Source organism: Apis cerana, linkage group LG3, assembly GCF_029169275.1.
Source record: "Apis cerana isolate GH-2021 linkage group LG3, AcerK_1.0, whole genome shotgun sequence".
In the NCBI taxonomy this organism is placed as follows: Eukaryota; Metazoa; Arthropoda; class Insecta; order Hymenoptera; family Apidae; genus Apis; species Apis cerana.
In genome coordinates this window covers 9392898-9410909 of record NC_083854.1, presented here as the reverse complement: position 1 = coordinate 9410909, position 18012 = coordinate 9392898, and the positions used below count along the sequence as shown (strand labels likewise).

At 35.5% G+C, this 18012-nt stretch overlaps 1 protein-coding gene across 36 annotated transcripts in view; it reads right to left on the bottom strand.

Moving 5' to 3' along the window:
* Window positions 1-18012, bottom strand: part of LOC107998112 (phosphatase and actin regulator 4) — a 314594-nt gene that overhangs the window by 8973 nt on the left and 287609 nt on the right. For 9 of the 36 annotated variants that reach the window (XM_062072725.1, XM_062072740.1, XM_062072732.1 and 6 more), the window contains 6 exons: window positions 17472-17672; window positions 9788-10021; window positions 9194-9443; window positions 7791-7823; window positions 5218-5363; window positions 1497-1653 (listed from right to left, as the gene is read on the bottom strand). In XM_062072725.1, coding sequence (XP_061928709.1) covers window positions 1497-1653; window positions 5218-5363; window positions 7791-7823; window positions 9194-9443; window positions 9788-10021; window positions 17472-17672 — 1021 coding nt within the window. The remainder of the gene's footprint in view (window positions 1-1496; window positions 1654-5217; window positions 5364-7790; window positions 7824-9193; window positions 9444-9787; window positions 10022-17471; window positions 17673-18012) is intronic. The other 27 variants (XM_028666825.2, XM_062072741.1, XM_028666828.2 and 24 more) reach the window with 7 other exon arrangements.

Below are 18012 nucleotides of genomic sequence, written 5' to 3'. Positions count from 1 at the left end.
TCCAATAACACAGACGGAAGGCCTCGATAACAACTATTGCGTCAAGCACGGACTGCTATGCTACACGCCACTTCCTCGCGCCTAATAAGTAAAAACGAATAATTGCAGTTTCGACCGTTTTACATCTCTCTCTCGATAGGTTCAACAAACAAATCCAACGCGTTACGTGTTCCATCAACATCGGCCCACCAATGTAGAACCCATTTTAATCCGTATGAATGATTAAACCCCCCCCCCCTTTTCGAAGGAAAATCAATAGGATGGACGTGTGTGCGTCCAAGGACGTTGGAAATTACGCGCACACGCGTGCAATATCCTCCATTCAGAGAAGACTCGTGAATCACGATCGGTGGAATTCAGCTGCCCCCGACTGTCACACACGCACAAGGAAACAAATCCTCGCGCGTTCCTGATTAATTCCTAAATTTAGGATTCCACAGACAGATTCAAGGGGACGTAACTAGTCGGTCAGACAGATATCGATGACAATTCGGGCTTTGGCTTTTCTATACCATGGATGAAACGTCGATTATTCCGTGGACGAGGCGAGATCTGGAGTGGACGATCGATGGATCCATCCGTGTTCCGCATCATCTTTTTATTTATTTTAAGCGACCAAACGATTCGATTTAACGATGATATTTAATTAACCAACGGTTATCTTTCGAAATTTAAAAAAAAAAAAATAATAATCTTGAAATAATGCGGATGATCGTCCCCTGCTCTTCGTTATCTTTCAATTATCTTTTTTTTATTTACCTAGACGAAGCGAAGAGATAGGGTTTATCGAAGGTTTTAACGATCTTCGATGGAAGATTTCTTGATTCATTTCAACGCGTGATTTTTAATAATCGGAGAAGGCTTTTCTTCTTTTGAAATTTCCAAGAAAATAAAATCTCAAATAATCACCCTCTGTGCTTTTTCTTCGTTATCTTTTAATCATCCTTTTTTTATACGTTTTAAACGAAGCAAAAACAACGTACGATTTAACGAGATATATTCACTTTTAAGATATATCGTAATACGTGATATCTAATTTTTTTTTAATAATTTACAAAGTTCAAGTTAATTTAATTTATTTCTAAAAAAATAATTCCCTTGTCAAAAACAATTTATTTAACTCGCAAACTCGCTCTTTTATTTAACGAAACTTTAAATAGATTTTACAGAGTTTCCTTCCTTTCTTACAGCGAGTGACAACTCAACACAAACTTTCGAATATCCTTTAATTTTTTAACGAAACCTTTTACCTCACCTATATCTATTCCTATTTAACGAACAACTTGCTTACGTCCTATTAAGATCTTTAAATTTCAGATAAAGAACAAAGCGACAGCACGATTTTTACTCTCTTTCCATTTTTCCATTATCATCGATGCCACTTTCAGATATGATTTCGATCGAAATGAATATTTTTAACGATCCATATATATATATATATATCATGGATAGCATTCAAATAAAAAGAAAAGAAAAAAGAAAGAATATTTTTTCACCTGATGAGCTTGGCACCAATTGCCTCCTTCGTTTCCTGCCTCTCATTGTCCGTCTGCAGCTGAAGGATGTTCCTGTTGATGAGCTCCTGCCTGTCCGGCCTCAGGGCGAGTTTCAGGGACAGCGACTCCTTGCGCGCAATCTTTGCTGCCAACCGGCCTGCAATTAAACAAACGATCAGCCTTTTAATTCAAACATTATATATATACATGCACGATATTCTCGTGGCGTTATCTACGTTATAATCATATTAGAACAATCATCGTAAAAATTAACGTGGATATTCTCAACCACCGTCAAATGACTCCTAACAACACTTCTAACACTTCTTTCTTTCTAATTAACCAACCGAATGGATTATTGATATTTTCGTAGCATATAATACAATAGCATATAATACAATTCTGGTAAAATAAATAATCGTTAAAAATAATAGGAAGTAAAGATATTTCAATCATTTTCGTGGCAATGACGTTTCAATTTTTTTCTTTTCTTTTACAGATTAGATTAAGAATCGGATGTTCCCTAAAATCGTTTCGACACGGATTGAAAGATTGTTGGGAAAGTTGTTCCGTGTAATCCAAATTCGATTTACACCACAATTTACCGTCGACGAGGGAAGAACAGCTAAGACAGCGTCGCATGGAAGGCTTGAACTTGAAGGGTTCGCCGCAGGCGATCGACAGTGTCGACGCGGTCCAGATCGACAGCATGGTGTCATCGCTCCGCTCGCTTCTTGATCCACTTCCTAATTCCTTCCTCCCCCGACCCTCCTCCCGACAACTACAATTCTCCTCCAAGTTGATCTCCCTCGTGCCAATCTTCCACTCGATCCGACAACCCTCGTACAAATCAATCGGGACAACTCGATCCCTTCAACTGCTGCCCCGACTTTTATTCAATTTAGAGATCTCTAATCGTGGCGAATCAGTCGAGGCGCAACGAATTTCCTCCTCTTCAGAAATTTCTCCAGAAATCGAAGATCTTCGATAGAGATCTTCTTCAAAATTTTTGACAGAAATTTTTCTTCTTTCGCGGATTCGACCTCGTTTCGAAAGACCGGCCGATTGAGAAAATTCCTCGAGAACGTTTTCAGCGGGAGGATCGTGATTCGAATTCTCACCAGAGATCAAGATGGTGGCGGCACAAACTTAAGACAAAACAACGGCCAGAAACACACTGAACCGCTTGCCAGCGATGTTCGGGGATTAATATAACCCTCGAGGCGTTTGCGTGATCACGCGTTCGCCTATGTGAATAAACGTATCGCGCCGGGGGTATAATTAGTACGGACCACGAATGCTGATTTCGTGTGTTTGGCAATCGAGCTATCTTGTCTTTTTACAGCCCTTTCGCTGCCTCGTATTTTTCATCGTCGAAAAATCGAAAAAAAAAAATCGTCTTTGTCATTCCATTAATTCTCCATTTTTCAATTATCAAGGGAGAGAATTATTTTTTTAAGTTTTAATGGATCGTTGTTACAAAATTTATATATATATATAGGATAGATAAGGTAGATAAGGTGATTTTGCAATGATGGAAGTGACTGGAGCAAATTAACTTAACGAACTCGATCTTGCGAGCGCTTAGCGCTTGAGAAGTGCGACTGGTTTCGTTGTTGAACCAAGCACCGGTGTCTAATTGGATACACGAAGTGGAATTAGTCCAAGATCGGAAGCGATGTTTGTTACGCGATGCTTTCGTAGAAAATATTTTCTTCTATATTTTCTGTGCAATTCTCGTTCTGTTCTTTCCGAAACAACGTTGTGAATATTTATCTTTTGATTTTATTTTAGACTGGGCAGCAAGTGACGTGACAAATCAAATTCGTTACTCGATCAATTTGGATGTTCATTCATCTTACAATAATAATAGTAACATAAATTATGTAATGACGATAGCTTGAAATTTTTAGAAAAAGTATAAGAAAAAAAGAAAGAAGAAAAAAGTTTTATTGTCTCGCTAAAAAATGCATTGAAAGTTCCAACAAGCTCGGTAGAATGGGTAACAGGAAGGGGTGGAAAAGTGGAAAGATCGTTAACGAGTCGTTTAATTGTCTTGGATTAATTGCCAAACGAATCCACGTTCTGGCGAGGGTAGAAATGGAAGAAATTTCAATTAGGAACGATGACCGTTGCAGCTGTATCGTTTATGTAATTGGTATAAGAATAAGAAAAAGAAAAGAAAAAAAAGGGGAAAAAGAAAAAAAGGGAACCAGAAGCAAAAAGAATTATATTGCGTTTCTCTTGTTAAAACGGATCATTGATTTCTTCTTTTGAGGAAACAAATTTTCGTCCTTTTCTCATCTTTTCATCCTGAGAAATTATTAAAAAATAGTATACGCTTAAAAGAAATTTGTATTGGAAGTCTCGTTAAATGCCAAGATAAATCGTTGTCGTTTCAGATCTTGTTGAACGATTTATTACGTGTAAGCCATTGGCTACACACGTAATTCGGTATTTTTAATGTTTAATAACGTCGAGGGAAGGGGAAAAAAATAGGAAGAGAAGTTGTTAATGAAAGGTAACGGGAGCCTCGAGGATATTAAAAATTTACGATGAAACTTTTTTGCGTGGAGGATAATGAAATTTAGCCCTAGTTCGATAATCCATTAATTAATTTCCAATTGGAAAATCGATGGTTCCGTGTGCTTGTTTAATAATAAAAAAAAAGACGAGGATTAATTTTTATTAAATTCGCGCCCCCTTTTGGCGCGTTCGAACTTCTGCTTCTGATATTTTGTATTTAATGGGGATAATTTGGTTTTCGAGATTTTTTTATCAATTATATTATCCAACTTTCTGCGCGGTTAATGTTGAATGAATTTTAGATATAGGATAGTTAATTTTAATAATCGATTAGTCAATTATATAAAGTTCTCTATATTTTTGTCATTAAAAGTAATATATTATTAATAGTACGCTAAATATAGAATGAAATTTTACTATAGAAATTTCACAATTTCAATATCAGATATGATTATGTATTTATTTAATCATTGATCGATTCTTCTTTCTCCTCTTATATAACAGTTTTATTTAATTTAAATGTCTCTTCAAATCATGCTAAAAATATTTCTTCAGCTCTTTAAACTTAACTCTGAACCTCCGCATCTTATCCTCTCTAAACTTTTCACTATTCCCATTTTTAAACGTTTCCTCTAATTTCTTTTCAACTCTTTCGTACCACCACCAACTTTCAAACTTTCGTTCAACTTTCTCCACCACTCGCCAATTTTTTCTTTAGATTTATTCATAAAGTTTCGTTTAACCTCCTGAACTTTATCCCTTCTCCTTTGTAATCTCCTTTCACTGTTTAGTCTGACATTCAGTTTATTACGCTTTACGTTTAACTTAGCTCAACTTACTTATTAATTTATCACTTATCTATAAATTTATGAAAAATAATAAATCCACGTATTATACGACTTTTTCCTCTCGAAATTAATTTAATAAAATCAATTTTCCAACTTAACTTTAAATCACCTGAGAAACTCGATTGTCCTTCGATCGCGCAATTCTTTTTTTAACAATCATCAAACAATAAAGAACACGATCAAGGAGAGAACACGACCACGAATATTATATAATTGAATCGTTAACAAATATCTTTTTAAATTTCCCGCGTGAATTTCAATACAACCACCATCACAAAAATCGAAGTCGTACAATTTTAAGTTCTCTTAAAATTCCAAAAAAAAAAAAAAAAATTTCGTTTACTCACTTTTCTCATCGTCGTACTCGTCCCTGTAGAGCACCTGTCCGTCCCCTGAATCGCCATCCGCATCCTCCCTTATCACGTACGGCCTCGCGTTCTCCTTGTTCTCGAGGGTGCATGGAAGAGCAAGGCCGAATCTAACCGGTCGACTGCTGGAAGAATCGGTAAGAAAGACACGATCAACCGGTTATTATCATCGTCGTTACACTTCGTGTAAAAGTAACGCTGGTTGACGCTACTCGAACCAATGTTCTACTCTACCACGCTTCCAAATTTACGAATATATGCGGAATATATGGGATGAAAACAACGATATACGGGTTGGAGGGCAGTGTATATATGCACAGTATATATATATACATACACACATACACACATATGTGTATATATATATATGTGACACGTCGATGAAGATAACAGAAGCAAGTTGCGGATTTTTACGTGACTCGATTCTTGTCCGTCAAAAAATAGGTTATCAACGACGTCGACGCAGATAACGCCGTTTCCTTCTCGACACAATATTTTTATTTTTTTTTCTCTCTTTTTTTTTTAATCTTCAGGAATGTTTGAAATAGTCGCGCACGATACGTTGGAGAGGAAACATAGTAAGATAGTTGTTTCCTTCTTTCTTTCTTTTCTTTTCTTCATTATTATTTTTAATTGGAAGAGAATTCGATTCGATTTGTTTCTGTTACCATTTTTGGTTTAGGGGGAGAAGGGGATTTGGGAGGTTAATTTTTTTTTTTGCTACAAAAATACAATAGGGTGCTGTTGTATTAGAGAAGTTATCAGAGCAGGTAGATATACAGATACGAAATTGGACTTTGTACATTTGGAGAAATTTTGGGGTGGAAATTTAAGAAGCAGAGATATAATTTAAAATTTCTTCTCAAAATGCATCTTAATCCTTCGCACTCGATCGAGCTTTTTTTTGAAAAAAGTGTCGTTGAACGTTTCGAAAATGTTCAAGATGTTGGTCAAGGTGTTACGTTTCTTAATTAAAAAATTGCGCGAGGGATTAAGACGAGGAAAGTCAGTAACAAAATATAGTAACAGAAACGAACATTTAAAAATGAATTTGGATCAGATACAAACTTCAATTGTTTAAACAGCTGTCGAGAGAGAGAGAGAGAGAGAGAGGAGCTTGATAACCTCGAGGTTATTAACCTTCAGCTGTGCAAACATTGAAACGTCAAATGATCCAATTAACCCTTCCGTGATTACACTTTCATTGTACAACGAAGAATCAAATATTCCAAAGTGTTACGTTATTTCTTGCTAATATTACATAAACATGCCAGATTTTCTAAGATGTTTCATAAGATCAAGACAATCTCACAGAAGGATTAAAGCTCTTTCGAACGAAACGAATTCGTGCACGAGTCTCGAGAAAAGCAAATCCATCCGACTCATCATCCCCGTGATTGAAAAAAGCGCAAGAGGGTCGAGACAAACGCGATCCATCTTCCCAGAAGATTCGATAACCTCGGTGAAAGCGAACGAGCGTAAAAAGCGTCGAAGCCGTTCGGCAATGGGAGCGCAAGAGGACAAGAAACACGCGCGAAGCGAAGAAACGTCACCAGAAACGCCGGTGACGTTTCTTAATCCATTATCAGCCGACAGACGAATCGAACGCTCTTTAAAAAAAAAAAAAATAAAGAAAGGAAAAAGAAAGAGGAAGAAAAGAAAAAAAGAAAAGCCCGATTCGTCCTGGACGCAACGCAATAAAATATATCTCGAGATCCTCGTTCTCGTCGATCGATGGTTTCGAGGTTCTCTTCGAGCCGCATGAGACGCAAAGATAATGGAACGTGTGAAGCGTGGGCGACAGTTTTCATGGGTTTTCCCTAGGGTTTTCTCATGCTTAAGGTCGTACGTTTACCATGCTCACGGCGCTCCTGATGCTGACACAGAGAGAAAGATGAAAGAAAAATAGAGAAGAAGATAAATAGAGGGGGAAAGAGAAAGAGAAAAATAAAGAGCGAGTCTGGTGACTGGATATAGTTATATCTTATAGTTATATCTGTCCGAGAAAATATACAGTTAAAAAGAAGTTGTGGAAAAAAATTTTTCATTGTATGGCTCTAGTGGTAGTATGATTGAATTTATTTATTTCGTTGGGAAATCTCATTGACTTTTGTCCGAACAAATTTACTAAAATCAAGAGATAGAGTTTAAAAGAATAAGATGCAACATTTATGGAAAAAATGTAACAGTACAATAGAGGCTATTACTCAGGAAAATTTTTCTCTACAATTTGCATCTACCTGGAAAGAAAGCTATACTCTAACGCAGTTATCATACTCGCTCTTGTTCAAAGAAGAGAATAAAAATTAGAAGAGAAACGAAGGAATAATAGGAAAAATTTAAATACAAAAGGAATGAAAGACGATAAAAATAGAAAAATAGGAAATAGAGAGAAAGAAAGAAAGAGAGAAAGAGAGACTAGAACATTATTTGGTTCTCTGCGATCAACCGCCGTGGATAATATAATATACAAATATTTATATACATATATATTTAGTTATATATATACCATATCGGTTCGCGCATGCTTAGTTAGACCAATGCCCAATTACCATATTCTCATCCTAGGCCTCAACGGTGGCCTTCTGGTTAAGCATAAGAAAAATACCACACTTTTAACTAGTGACTGACATATAATGTTGAGATTTTTGTTTTTGTTGTTGTTGTTGTTTTTTTTTTAAATGGACGAATGAGCGAAGCTACCCCCTTCGTGGGATTCGCCTCACACAGGAGCATCGTTCTCGATCCAATTTTCGATTCAACTTTCGAATCGAACGATTTACTTTACGGAATAATCGAAAGGGAACACTCTTCACTTATTTATGAATTTAGTTGCTTCGAATCGAGAGACACGTTGCTTCGTAAAGGGATTTGTATTCGGTAACGTTTACGTGACTGAATGAATTTACAATGTTCTTTTATTGATACGCTATAGAGAATATAAGTTGGAGATTTTTAAAGATCAAATGTTTGAGATAATAAATTATTTTGATTATCTTAATTTGGAAATAATATAGGAAATATAATTTTGCTTCACGTCACGATTGAAATGATTGCTTTCGAATTTAGTTCTTTTTTTTTCTGGTTTAAATAATATGCAGTATGTATTTGAACAAATTCATCGAGATAAGTTTCCTATTACGTCTTACTTTCAAAACAATACAATGTATTGAATTTATTCATAATTTGAAAAAAAGCTATAAACAATTTAAGAAAGTATCTGTTCCTTTTAAATAATTTTATAGAATAGCATTCTCTTTAATAAAGATTTGAATTTTTCAAAAAAGGAACGAACGAAAGAGAAACGAAAGATCGTATAGGAAACGCCAAAAATCGAATCGAAATTACGAGAAACGTGATAATTCGATAAATTAAAAGGAGAACGTGGAATTCGTGCGTCCATCTTGATCGTCGGACGACGAATGAAAAAGGACCGGGGTGAGAGAAAGAGGGAGAAGAATATGCGGGGAAGAACACGTGCGCGTGAGAAAGAGAGAGATGACAAGGTGAAGAACGATGTTCCAAGACGAGCTTTCTCCATCGGTCTCAAGGCGCTTTTTCATTAGAATCCACCTCGTACTAATTAACAATCCTCGAGCAATCCTCCAATTCCAGTCGAACCTTTCATCCCCTCGAAGAGAAGTCTTGAATACCACTTCGAGGTATCACAATTGAAAGGAAGACATTTTATTATCGACGCCTTGCAACCTTTATGAAGAAGACTCGTCCTCTCGCGACGAATTTCGTCGCTTGAACGAGAGAAAGACTCGTGGACGTCGGATCGTTTCAACAATCCTTTTTCTCTTACAGCCTTTCCATGATTGAAATTAAGATTTCTTTTTTCTTCCCCCACCCCCCCTCTCCATCGAGTCTTTCGAAGAAGAAAAGATGCGATGTATGAAAGAAAGTTGGTCGTTGCTCGTCGAAGAAATCGGTTGTTTGATCGCGAACTAACTTGAAGGAGGCGTGCAGCTCCTGACGAAGGGTCAACGGCCTGTTCTCCTGCGTGGGCGTGTTCTGGGGCGTGCCAGGCCCACTTCCGGAACCCCTCTTCTTCAGAACGCTCTTTAAAGGGACCGCGTGAAACTTAGGCTCCTTCGCGGGGATCTCCTCCACTCTGGACGTATCGATGGTTGGATCAGGCTGCGACATCCTCGGCACGTACATGTTGTCCTCCTCCTCCACGTCGAAGTCCTCTTCGTCTTCTGTGGCCAGAGAAGAATAAAATATGAGAAAGAATAAAATATAATTTTACCAATAATAATTCGCAAAAAAGAAGAAATTTTCAATCGATCAAAACTTCAAGTCCTCTTAGTCTACGGAGGGCAGAGAAGAAATACTCTCGAAACTACAGATAGATCTCGACACATTGATCGATTTTACGATCTCCAAGTATTTTACACGGTATGTACATATATTGTTAGGTCTGATTCGATTTCAGAATTATTGCAAAAAGCAAGCAAGCAAGGTTTAATTCAATTCAAAGAAATTTCTCTCATATTCGAGCGTTGCCAGAGAAGATCGAAAAGTTTTCGACTGATTCACGCACCTTCGTCCTCGTAGTCCGACGACAAAGGGTTTCTTATTTGCCGTTGCTTGGCCAACAAGAGGGTTGGACTCGAGGAGCTGAACATCGGAGGGGGTGGGATCGGCCCGATTTCGCTGAGCGGAATCGGCGGTTCCGGAAGTTCCGACAGCATCAACGTGTTCTGGGGCGGAAGAGGGTAACACCTCTCGATCACCTGCTGGTTCTCGCTGCTTTGGTCTAGGACCCCCTTCTCCACTGGAAAAAGAAAAAAAAGAAAATGTATTTGTCAGTTCTCTCTCATCAGTCGCAATTACAAAATCGATGAATATCCGCTTACTGCGAAATAATTATTTTAAACTGGATATTAATAAGAGAGTATAGAACGTAATCACTCTCTCGCGTATTCTATACGACTGAATTTCAATGCTTCTGATTGAATTCGTATATAGAACGCCCTACTTCTCAAAGATGGATCGAGGGGGGAACATTCTGTTATATCAGAATCATTCGGATCGTTCCATTTTTCTTTACGGTTCTTTATAGGAGAAATACACGTGTAAAATTATTTATATTTAAATTCGAAATATTTAAAATGATCGCTTAATTAATAAAGATCTATATCTATGGTGTATTTAAAAAAGTAAAATTTCAAAGAAATGCAATCAAAAAAACGAGTTCGATTTTTTTATTCCAACACTCTCTTTTTTGAAATTATTTAACAATTTCGAAAAGAAAAACGAGAAAAAAATTGTCAGTGGACGACCTAATAATCCAGTTTCCGACAAAACATCCCTGTGAACAAGTTATCCAGTGACAGGAGCAAATGGAAATCGATTATATCGTAGGAGCGTGGTTCACGGTCATTTGAACATTGATAAAAGAAAATTGAAATTATATCATCGATTCAAAATAATTTAAAATCCGAGGATAGTTGATTTATCCGAGTATTTGGAGGATCGTCATAAATTAAAGTCACATAAATCACATCAAAGATCGTTATATTCGGTTTAATAGATCTTCGGTGTAAATCTGAGATTTACAGTGGCCATACGTAATCATATTACGTATCATTCGAGATATATTATTACGAATTTCAAGATTAATTATCAAAATAGAGAAGCATAATCAAAGGTCGTTATTGAAGTTGTACATCGTTATTAGAAAATCATGTCAACATTCATAATTTGATCCACATAATAGAATATATATCAAATTTACATTAGCCAGAGAATAATTATCATTTAGGATTACTCAAAGAATCATGAAATGGAAATCATTGAAAGATCAAAAATTCTAATCGAACTTGTATCAATAAAATGTCATGTCAACGTTCATGATTTGATCCACAAAGACGACGTGTCTTAAAATAATTTTCAAATTTACAGTAACCACAGAATGATTACCATTCAAGATTATTCAAAGACAAAGAATCATCCAATAAAATCATGTCAGATTCATGATTTGATTCCTGAAAGACACATCATAGAATAATTTTCAAATTTACATTAGCCACAGAATAATTATCATTCAGGATTACTCAAAAAATCATCCTCGAAATTTTTATCAATAAAACACTCATGATTTGATTCACAAAGACAACATATATCATAGAAATTAAATTTTTAAATTTACTACTAACCAGATTATAATTATTATTTAAGATCAAAGATCAAAGATTTTAATCGAACTTGTATAATCAGTGAAACTATATCAAATATTAGTAACTCGATCCTTACAAACACGCATAGCCATAATGCCGTCAAAGATACATCATTACTCACCAAATTTACTCGCCAAACTTGCAATCCCACGTAACAGCCCTTTCAATAATTCCTCAACGATCCATCCACCAATCTATCTATACATCAATCGACCTAATCAATCCCGACAATCTGCTCCCGATCAATCAGTACGACAATTTTACCTCCCTCTCCCTCCATTATACGGTCGCGCAACGCTCGCAATCGAAATGGGAAATAGGTTGGAAACGAGAATGTGTGTGTGTGTGTGTCACAATCGCGTGGACCAACGATTATTCACAGCTCCACTTTCCTCCACGACGAAGGGGAAAAGGGCAGAACACGTGGCAATCCTTTCGGGACCGTACGATTCATCCGGGAGTATAGATACGGCGGAAAGGTTGGCAAGTATGCATTGCTCGTTTCTTTCGAATGACAAATGGCGAAATTCCGCCCTCCAGAGTTCTTCTTTTCGCCAATTCCCTCGCGACATTGCATATTTTTCCCTTCTTTATTTCCCTCGCCTCTTCCCTCCTTCTTTTCCTTCCTCGCGCTCGTTTCTTTTTCTTTTTCTTTTCCTTCTTTTTTAATAACATTCCACGTGTATCGTTGGCGGAATCACGATTCATTTGTCACGCGAAATTCTTGCGTAAACCGTGATGAATGAACGGAACGAAAAATCTCTCGCCGAGATTGAAATTCTTCTCTTCTTATCGCCGTATTTGGAATTTTTAATTCTTCCTCTTTGCAAGGGGGGTTCGTTTTTGTGTTAATCGAAATGGATTATTATCTTTTATGATATATCGGATTAAAAGTTACATCATACACCGTGTTTCTTCCTACTAATTTTGAATTATCCGTGTTAATTATTTTCTTTTTCGAAAAAAAGTTTTTTTTTTGCAACTCGTCGGACGAACTAAATTCCAACGTCGCTGGTTGCAGGGATATTTTATAAAAGAAACTCGGGTAACATTCATTAAGACTTTATTAAAAAAAACTTTTCTTTGACCCGTTAGACATGTCTCGTTAGACTCGTTAAAAAGGAAAATTTACGTTTCAGAAGAAGAAGAAGAAAAAAAGAAAATATTCAAAACATAAAATATAGCCGAAACTCCGATCAAATTTATTTCGAACAGAATTTGTGAGAGACGTGAAGCGTATGACAAATACAATTTTTTTTTTTAAAAATTGTGAAAGCGTAAGAAGACAGTGATAAAATTTCGAATCGCTAGAATTTTAGAAAGACACTTTTCGCTTAAAGCAAAGTAAAATAATTCAATCTTTTCAAACATACACACACACACAAATATATATATATATATACACATAATCTCTTAAAAATTCTCTGAAAATTTGAAAGATACGAGAAGAATAAAAGTTAATAAAAATTCCAGTCACGCAGAATTGCCTAAAAAACACTCTCCTCTCCATCGATCGCGCCAGAGATAAAACAATTCCAAAAAAAAAATTCAATTCTCTCACTCTCTCCGTCAACATCGAACAAATATGAACACGTAAATAACTTTCTTGACCCGTGCACTCGATGTAAATTTCCAAGTTTACAACTTGTTTCTGAAAGAAAATATCGGGCGACGGTAGGGCGGGGAGCCCATAAATTTCCCATGTTCGTAAGCAAAAATATTAAATAACTTTGCAGTCATCCAGCCGCAAGCCAGCGAGCGAAATTTCGGCGGGAGCCACTTCGGCCCATAGTTTCGCAGGATCGCTCGAATTCCTCGGATACCCCATCCGGAAGTCGATGGACGAGCAATGGCGAGCTCACTAACTCCTTCGATTCGTTATATATAAAAAAAAAATGATGTTTAATCTTGCTCCCCGATCGTTCGGTTTTAACGTCTATAAATAACAGTTTATGTTTCGCGGAGAATTTAGAGATACTTGGGCTGAATTTATTAGGTAATAATAATGGCGGGGTGTGGAATTTTAATACCAGAAGTTTTGGAAGAAATCGCGTGCCGTGGATTTAACTCGACTTTGATGGAGAGAGAGGAGAGAGAGAAAAAGAGAGAGAAAGTGGAAAGGTTAATACTGTTCCCTCTTCTTTTTTTTCATGTTTAGATTCGTAAATAATCGTGTCGTTCTTTTGAGTCGTAAATTTGAGTGTAAAGCATCAAGCAAGCTCTTTATTATAGATCAATAAATTCTATTACTTTTATGAATATAGATGATTTCAGATTTATACATGGTGGATACGTTCCTATTTTTCTTTCATTATTTTTTTATCACACAACGAAAATATGATTGTTCCAGAAATAAAGTAGTTGGTTGAAACTTCGTTGAACAAAGTTTCTTATAATACGAACGAAAATTTCCCTTAAAGACCTACCCTTCTTTGATTTTTATCACATAAGCTAAAAGCTTAAATTTTCTAAAAATATCCCAAGAATTAAATTTTTCCCGAGACACTGAGACGAGGAAATTTCCCCTTAGACGAGATAAAAAAAAAAAAAAAAAAGAAAGAATTGAAACGCACGGCTTCCTTTTAAAATTTGCGGAGGAACGGTTTCCGAGATCGCATTTCTCGATAGCTGTGTACCAATAGAAGATTTCGTCGTAAAGTGAATTCGACAAGTGAACGGGGATAAAAGTGGTGGGGACGAGTCGGAGATAAAAGCGAACTTTGAAGTTTCGAAGGTAAACGAGAGTTTTAAAGACGATTTGCGGAGCAGAAGCCGATGGCACACGAAAGTTTATCGTTTCGCCTGCAGCTTGACAGGGAAAATTCGAACCGGCGAAAACTTCCGTATCCGTTCAAAAATCTAGATTTCCGTCTTTTTATTATTTCTTTTTTTTGATTTTTATTTTAACAAAAAGTCCAAAACTCGATCTCGTCGCAGATTTCTTTGCTTTGTTTCGTCATAAAAAAAAAATACAGGGCTGATATTTAGTAATGTGGATCATTAGAGACGAAATTTTTATCGCAAAAAGATTCAAACATTTGATTTAAATCATGTTAAATATGAAAATATATTTTTATAAGAATTAAATTAAAAAAAATTGCTGTTTAAGAGTATATTAATGGCAAATATTTAATTACATTTGTCTTATTTGAGTATAGAAAAATCTTTTGTAAGAGAGAAGTTTTTAAAATATCTTTCCTTTTACGTACTTAGAAAAAATAATATTATTATAAGATTATCCCATAAGTAATATGGTTTCCTCGAGAGTAGCGTTTAAATCAATGAACTTTTCCATACTAGTAGGTAAATTTTATAAAAGGAAAGCAAAGAACTTGATAAAAATAACCAAAAAAAATGAAGTTCAAAAAATAGTGCAATAAATTTTAAGAAATAATCTTTTGATTATTATTTATTAAAAAAAAAACAAAGTATTATTTATGACACGATCTGTGATGAAACTTACGGATTCATGTACTCATTTCCCATAATCTTGGAAGTCAGGTCCGATCATAAACATATTACTTCCACTTGCACCCTGTTTCCCTCGTTTCAATGTTTTACTACTTGTTCCTGGCTCATATAAATTCGCATACGCGTGCTATCTCGGATTTTGGATTTATCCAATTGTTCCAATATTATCTCACTTATTTATTCCTATTTATTATTCCTATTTTATTATATCTGCTCAAATCAGCAAAATAGATCCTTAAAAAAAAAAGAACATAATAAATAAGTAAATTCTTATTGAAAATATTAAATCACGATCGATAATATTCATTTCGCATTATCTTTCTACAAAAATTAATCTCGGAAAAAAATAGGAAAAATATAAAAAAAAAGCGACAGAGGATTAAACCGGAAAAAATTCTATTTTTCTTCACTTTTATCGCGACATACGATCCACTGGCGACAGTGTTTAATATTCAACGAGTGTAGTCGAAATTAAATATCACGACGAAGAAATATTTTGAGAATAAATTGTACGGGTCCTCCTCCATCCGAAGTTATAAATAGTTAGAAACTGTGATTATAAATATTTGAAATAATAGTTAGCTTTAGAGACTCTATAAATATTTCGGAAAAAGAATTTTTTCCCCGAAAATTCATTATTATCTACGATGACATATGGACGATGACGAAAGTTATAAGCATGCAACGATTTTGGATCGTATATTATTACTGAAATTTAAATATTAATAGTTCATCGTAGAAAAAAAAAAAGAAAAAAAAAGAGCATCGAGATATTAAATTGACCGGAAGTTTGCTGATAATACTAAAAAATTTTCATCCCTCTATCATTCAACTTTTCTCTTCATTCCTTTTTAATCGTGGGATGATTAAAAACTGGGTGTGATCATAGTAGTTATGGAAGTTGATTATACTTTTTATTGTATTTTCCATATTTATTTTAGAGAGATTATAGATTAATCGTGCATGAATAAATAAAAATCCGTGATGAATTTTTTATTGAGAAAATTATAATATATTTTTGTTTCACGAGAAAACCTTTCTCTTAAAATGCTTTGACATAAATTTGAATTTTTATTTCAAATTCTACATTTACTAAACATTTTCGAAATTGAAAAAAAAATTGAAAAAATATTTCAATTTGCTTCATATCGAAAACAAACAAAATTACATCGATTCGCCTATTAATTATTTCTTTTAAGGAGTTGCATTTAAATCAACTTTTTCAACACGTATTGTGGCGCGACACACCACTTCCTGTTAACGTGTCATCACTCGCCACTATTATTAAAATTATCTTGTTTTATGTTTCGCAAGGCACGCGTGATTACGTACTCGATTTTCTGAAGTTTTCCATTTTATCGTCGGCCGATTACGTAATGGAAAAAGTTTCTTCTCGGCCATTTCACGAGTGGAATTAATGAAAAATGCACGGTCCAAGTAGAAATGCGCGCTCAAGTGTTTGCACGATGGTAGGACGAACGTTCTCGAAACGCGTATAAAGCACGTTGGGAATAATTAACGAATGTAACACAATTTGACGTAGGCGTGCAATCAAGCGATGAACAGAGAATAATTAATAACACTGTTAGAAATTCAGGGATCAGGAGTTTCTAGAATTTTTCTTTTTTTAAATGAAAATTAAAAACTTTTTAATTATAGTAAAATGAATATTAATACGAAACTAAATTAATCCTCGCTGTTTACATTTTGTTCCTCTTGAAACTTTGAAATTATCATACTTGTTATAAATTTTAGGATTAAAATTATGTATTCCATGAAAAAGGATTCTTCTACAGTAGAATCGCAAAATTTCTATCAAAATATATTTCTAAATCCATCCGTACGAAGTGTGGAAAGTCAAGGCGATGCAATTTTTGTATCCAAGATGTAACGTAAAATTTCTCACCCTCAAGACTAATGTAATAACTGTACTATTTGCATTTCCATTCCGTCGATAACTAATAATCGTCTCAAAGTATCCCTACTCCAGTCTATTCATGAATATTCGCTCTGAGAAGGTGATGGAAACTTCCCTCACTTGACTTGTGACTATTAGTATAACTTCTTGGTTCCTTGTTAATGCCATTACACTAAATATTGCGAGAGCAACATAGCTCGTAGCTATAGCAATGTTAATATAAATTACCTTATCACAGACGATGTTCATCAATCCCTGTTAATAATTTTTAAATAAATTTAAATAAAAAATTAATCCTTTATCCTGGAGACGATTCGGTGAATCTCTTACAAGCAACTTAAAACTAATTTCCCAACACACAAATATAACACTTTTATATTTTAATATTTTACGTATCGCATCGATTTTAACGCATTAAAGATACGTATTCCATAAGAAAAATTCTTTTGGTATAATTTCAAGATATTTTTAACTATTCATCCAACAAACTGCAAGAACTCTCGAGCTACTAAACATCAAAAAGTTCTCCTCTTCTTAAAAATATTTTCTACAAAATTCTAACGAATTGTTCAAAGAGCTTTATAACTATCCAAGGATTACAATTGAACAAAAGAATCAGAATTGTGGTCACAGACACAGATATCTGATGTACTCACTGTCGAACAAGATCAGTCTCCTGGCCACCACCCTGGCTTCCAGGGTGTTCGGCCTGCTCGGCTTTTGCTGGTCCCCTGAATTCGGGGGCGCGGCCGAGATCGGCAAGCTACCGGTCGTAGCCGTGCCCTGATTCGGTTGCGGCTCACCGCTCGGCGATACCGCGCCATTTGCACTCTGTTCAGTCTTTTCCTTCTTCGGCTCTGCAACAGAAAAAAAAAATTCCAGACCGATCAGAGCGGGACAGAGACAATAGACGGGGATCGCGCGAGCGGTTGCCCTTTTTTTTTCATATATTCTTTCGTGCGTCTTCGCACCCTCTCCTCCGATCTTCACAGCCAAAGAATTCGCATTCCATGCTTTCGGTCTTACTCCTTTTTATTTTTATTTTCGTACAATTTTTTTTTCTTTGAGTCATTTCTTTTTTATCTCTTTTTTTAATGAGAGAGAAATCTAAGAGGGCTGATCGCCCTTCGTTCCTTCATATCTTCGCACTTCGATCTTCACTCAGAGAATTCATATTATCTTTCTCTCTTTCTCTTT